At 39.7% G+C, this 5907-nt stretch overlaps 1 protein-coding gene across 1 annotated transcript; it reads right to left on the bottom strand.

Moving 5' to 3' along the window:
• Window positions 1-1007: 1007 nt before the first annotated feature.
• On the bottom strand, window positions 1008-5707 carry LOC120058904 (pre-mRNA-splicing factor SPF27-like). Its single transcript, XM_039007653.1, has 7 exons — window positions 5521-5707; window positions 2877-2969; window positions 2634-2704; window positions 2319-2480; window positions 2002-2052; window positions 1711-1791; window positions 1008-1624 (listed from the first exon to the last, which is right to left on the bottom strand). The coding sequence occupies exons 1-7, from the start codon at window positions 5611-5613 to the stop codon at window positions 1498-1500; spliced, it is 678 nt and encodes a 225-aa protein (XP_038863581.1). The 5' UTR covers window positions 5614-5707; the 3' UTR covers window positions 1008-1497.
• Between the last annotated feature and the right edge of the window lie 200 nt (window positions 5708-5907).

Genomic DNA, 5907 nt, shown 5'->3' with positions numbered 1-5907 from the left:
ATTGTAGACCTCCACAAGTCCACAATCCTTGGGAGCAATTTCCAAGGTACCACGTTCATCTGTACAAACAATAGTACGCAGGTATAAACACCATGGGACCACGCAGCCATCATACCGCTCAGGAAGGAGACGCGTTCTGTCTCCTAGAGATGAACGTACTTTGGTGCGAAAAGTGCAAATCAATCCCAGAACAGCAGCAAAGGACCTTGTGAAGATGCTGGAGGAAACGGTACAAAAGTATCTATCCACAGTAAAACGAGTCCTATATCGACATTACCTGAAAGGCCGCTCAGCAAGGAAGAAGCCACTGCTCCAAAACCACCATAAAAAAAGCCAGACTATGGTTTGCAACTGCACATGGGGACAAAGATCATAAATTTTGGAGAAATGTCCTCTGGTCTGATGAAACAAAAATAGAACTGTTTGGCCATAATGACCATCGTTATGTTTGGAGTAAAAAGGGTGATGCTTGCAAGCCGAAGAACACCATCCCAACCGTGAAGCACGGGGGTGGCAGCATCATGTTGTGGGGGTGCTTTGCTGCATGAGGGACTGGCGCACTTCACAAAATAGATGGCATCACGAGGAAAGAAAATTATGTGGATATATTGAAGCAACATCTCAAGACATCAGTCAGGAAGTTAAAGCTTGGTCGCAAATGGGTCTTCCAAATGGACAATGACCCAAAGTTGTGGCAAAATGGCTTAAGGACAATGAAGTCAAGGTATTGGAGTGGCCATCACAAAGCCCTGACCTCAATCCCATAGAAAATTTGTGGGTAGAACTGAAAAAGTGTGTGCAAGCAAGGAGGCCTACAAACCTGACTCAGTTACACCAGCTCGGTCAGGAGGAATGGGCCAAAATTCACCCAACTTATTGTGGAAGGCTACCTGAAACGTTTGACTCAAGTTTAACAATTTAAAGGCAATGCTACCAAATACTAATTGAGTGTATGTAAACTTCTTACCCACTGGGAATGTGATGAAAGAAATCATTCTCTAATATTATTCTGACATTTCACATTTTTTAAATAAAGTGGTGATCATAACTGACATAAAACAGGGCATTTTTAACAGGGATTAAAATGTCAGGAATTGTGAAAAACTGAGTTTAAATATATTTGGCTAAGATGTAAACTTCCAACTTCAATTGTACTTATGTTAAGAAATCAAGTGACTTTTGTAGACCGCATCATTAGTTATTAACTACCTCATTTTAGAATTACTCAAATTGACAAGCATTGATAAAAAATAAAAAATAAACACAAAATCAGACTTCCCCTCTGAAGTGATCGAGGTACACCAAATATGCTCTACACATGATCAACAGTTTTTCAGCGGTCACTGTCTGAGACTAATGTAAAGCTGTATAGCCAAGGCAACTAGGTTCTTAAACTTGAGGGACAGTCCTGTTCTTTTCACATTGGTTTTCGTTGTTCTCAGCTGCAAGCTCAACATTTCCTTTCTTGTAAAATGTCTCTTCTGCAAGGTTCTGTTTCTAGAAGTCCTGTCGAATGTTTTCCTTGTTCTCGTCACCATGCTGCTGTTTGAGCTGTCCAACTTCATTCTCCAACTGGACGATGGCACGTTCAATCTCATAGTTCTTACTTACGAGGGACACCCAACTGTTACAAGAGAGATGGCATGGATTTAGAAATCATACCACGGTTGAGAGAACAGTAATGAAAAATACAACATTCACAGAACTGACTTTGACTCCAGCTCTCTCAGCTTGGCCCCGCCTGCAAGCTGATCATTCTTCCGTTGCCAGTTCAAGTCCTGAATCTGCTTTCTGTATAAATGACACACACACACACACACACACCAGAAAAGGTTATGAAAAATATATACTGTATATGCAGAAGCTCGTTATTGACGTGAAGAAGGTTGTCGACACAGTTTGTTAGACTGAGTCCAAAACTATTACCAAACAAGCTAACCATGAGGAATGTAATGCATAACCTGGAAATTGTAAAGCAACATTTTCACACCATTTACTTACCTACATTTCTGTAGTTCTTTTTGAGCCAATTCAATCATAAAGGCCAGGTTACTGTGGAGTGGAAATAATGACCAAAGATTAAGGCAAAGTCAAAAAATCCCTGTGAATCTATACTTTACCCTTCAGGACAAGCATGTGTAAAAAGGACTAAACTGACAAGTAAAAAGACTGATCTCCTCTACTCTCAAATTAAATGACTAATCAAACCCCATTTGTTAGCTTAATTCAAATCAGTTTGGTTGTCCCCCCTGACTCTTTCTTGGAAACTAAAATAAATGAAGAGCTCTACTGGGCACAAGTAGCAGCCACCGACTCACTCATTGTAGACCTTCCATGCATTGGTACCGTAGTGTGCCATAAGTTCCAGGTTCTCAATGCGCACTGCTTGATGCTCCAGCTGAGCCATGGAGTTGTTCACACTCTCCTGCCATGCAGTGATGTCATTCTTCTGCCCTGATGATGGAGCTGGAAGCTCATATCTGCACAGGTGAAACAGAAACAGTTGAGTGTACACTCAGAGGATGACGAGGGTTTAAATGCGTCAAGTTAGAACTGAATGGGGGATTGACAGTTAGCAAGCTTTTTTTAACATGACTGTTCGTGCTCTGAGCAAAAGAGTAGACTGGGTTTACCTCTTCATGCTGAGAAGTTCCAGGGGCTGCCGGGCTGCTAGCCTCTCAAACTCGTTCCTCATGATTTCAGTCTGATGGGTGATATAAGCATTAGTATTTGCTTCACATAATGTCATTGTCGAGCAGTGTAGATTTCACAGTTGACAGTGACGAGTCAGTCAAAAGCCAGCCTCATGGCATTAGTTTACATATTAATTTATGCCTTTTTGTTTTTATAGCATGAACTGTGTACGTGGTACTTACTTCAAATGTAGTGAAATCAGGTGTTGGCATATAACTGAGGTAGTTCTTGGTGGGTCTGTATCGGCGAGTCTCCTCCTCTACCAAGGCTGCAGCCTGTGTATGGAAATTAATACAGATTGACAGCATACTAGTACAGTAGACTAGCTAGACTTGTGACTGAGGGGTGACCTAAAAGCAGGGGTTGGAACCTAAATTATTTTCCAATAGTTTTGTTCTGAACAGAACCATTATTTTTTTCATTCTGTTCCACTTTTCCGAACTGCAAAATAAAGTTCTGAACGGTATGAACCCCAAAAAGTACCAGTTTATATTTTTCCTTTCTAAACTACTTCACAATCAGGGCAGATAGAGTAGCTTGTTATGGTGCGGGCAAGCTATAGTTGTTTACATGCGTAATGGACATGTAAACAAGTATAGGGCCGAGATGTGACTGAAATTTTGCAGATAGGAAGAGCGCAAGAGAGGATGGAGGAGGAAGTTTGGCTTGAAGCACTGGGCATCTTGTTATGACATGTTTTATCTGAATTAGGCCCACAGAATTATACCTATGGAGGAGCGGCTTCTTTGGAGGAACTTTGAAAATCTTTTAAATTCCGAGACTTGGCTTAACGTTGCCAGGGATAGCTAGCTAACGAACTTAAGTGTGCAAAGCGGCACCAGGATTAAAAACACGTTTCACCTTTTTGTAGTTAATAAAGCCAATGTGAGAAGTGATAACTATAGTATCCCTAACTAGCGTTGAAACACAGGCAAAGATTTCAAATCAAATACTTAAAAAAAATAATAATAATTTGTCACATGCATGTGTTTGCAGGTGTAGCGAAATGCTGGCAGGCAGACACTGGAATAGGTTTGAGTGACCGAGGTCTTTGCATATGTGCTTAGTTGCGTTTATTTGTGGTACTCTAAAAAAAATATGCCTGAACGTAAAATAACGTTATTAACCAGTTCCCATGCTTTTAAAATAACGTTTCTGTTCCCGAGCAGTATAGATTACTTTCGTTCTCGGTTCTGTTCCTCAAAAAAAATATGTTTTTTCGGTTCTATCCCTGAACCGGTTCTAATCCCTGTTTAAAATTGAACTAGGTTACCTAAAATTTCAAATGTAATATACAGCAAACAAGTATTTTTCCAATATTGTAGCTGGCAAAATATGGGCATGTTATGCTTTGCAATGTTAATGACAATGGATTATTGATCTACTAGTGGCACACCTCACAAAACATCTTTAAGCTGGCATAATATGGGCTCCTTCAAAGTTCACTAATATACACTGTGTACTTTTTTTTTTAGGAACACCTGCTCTTTCCATGACAGACTGACCAGGTGAAAGCTATGATCCCTTATTGATGTAACCTATTAAATCCACTTCAATCAGTGTTGATGAAGGGGTGGAGACAGGTTAAAGAATGATTTTTAATCATTGAGACATGGATTGTGTATGTGTGCCATTCAGAGGGTAACATGTTGTGAAATATTACTTGTTAGATATTACTGCACTGTCGAAGCTAGAAACACAACCATTTCGCTACACCCGCAATAACATCTGCTAAACACGTATGTGACCAATACAATTTAATTTGAATGGGCAAGACAAAATATTTATTTGCCTTTGAAGAGGGTATGGTATTAGGTGCCAGGCTCACCGGTTGGAGTGTGTCAAGAACTGCAATGCTGCTGGGTTTTTCACAATCAACAGTTTCCTGTGTGTCATTCAAACTTATTCCAGTGTCTGCCTGCCAGCTGAAAATCTTTGCCTGTGTGTGTAGGCTACCTGCCCCTACCTCCGAAGCATGCATATTTTAAGATGTCATAATATGGGGGTCTTATGGTATGCAATGGTCATCAACCTGCACTAATGATCTACTAGTGGCACATAAAAAGTATAGGGGTCAAAGTTAACTGTAAAAATCATAAGAAAATTAAAGAATGTGGGGATAACTACAATTTCTTGGTCAAACACTTTAAAATGTACACTTTTTCTTTAATGAAATACGAGAAAAAAACGGGAAAAAAACATCTAGCTCACTTAGAGTTGGCTGTATGTGTATGGTGTTCAGGTCATGACTAAGCAAATCTTGCGTTAACAATTTAACATTTGCTAAACAGCACCCCATTAGGCTACTGAAAGTCATTTTTGATATGGCACGAAAATGAAAAACGATTTAGTATAATTTTGATTATGGAAGATTGAATAAGTGTGCTTCAAACAGTTAACTTGGAATAATTGGTTGCTATCGTCCGTGTATCAGACTCAGTTTCCCCACCAAAACACACACGATACTGAAGATGTGATTTTTGGTTTTACAAAGTATAGCAAAAACTATACGAAGCCTTTCTTCTTAATCAACCACAGTTATGAGCTAAATTCTATATTCATAAATGTACAGGAGTCGGAAACTGTGAGAATGAATTTGAATATATAAATAATTTCTTATAACAAAAAAAGCAATCAACTTGATATAATGGTCTTTATATACATTTGTTTAGTCCCCGGACTGTTTGTATACTCCGTTGTTTACTCTTTTTCTATATTGTATATTTTGAATAGCTTTAAGAGAACTGAGTTGCACGTTTCTCAGCTAGCTCATGTCTGATGCTAGCTAGTTTGCAACAGGTAGCTATGTATGGAGCAGATACTTACCGCCTCTCTCACGCCCGCTGCATCATAACCCTGGTCAAAATACGGTAGGGCATCGACAAATACTTCACCAGCTACTGAAGAAGTTCCAGCCATATTCAGTTTATTGTTTGTTTGCTAGCACCGCTGGATGGATGGCTAGCTAGCTAGCTAGTTAGTTGTCTCAGCAGCAAAACAACGCAGCTGGTCGCTCCTGCCGTCTTCCGGGAGGCTGAACGTATTTTTCGTTGGTGTCTTATGGCCCTTGATTTTATAGCGCCCCTTACGCATTGGGGCGTAAGGGGCGCACTAAAATTACTATTTCATAATTATGTAACATAGCTAATAATACATCTTTCAACACATGCCATTTGCATCCTGAATTTGGTGTTTATCAGGTAATATCTTAGG

Source organism: Salvelinus namaycush, chromosome 14 (assembly GCF_016432855.1).
Source record: "Salvelinus namaycush isolate Seneca chromosome 14, SaNama_1.0, whole genome shotgun sequence".
NCBI lineage: Eukaryota > Metazoa > Chordata > Actinopteri > Salmoniformes > Salmonidae > Salvelinus > Salvelinus namaycush.
The sequence above is the reverse complement of the archived record's forward strand: the minus strand, read 5'-3'. Positions and strand labels throughout refer to the sequence as shown.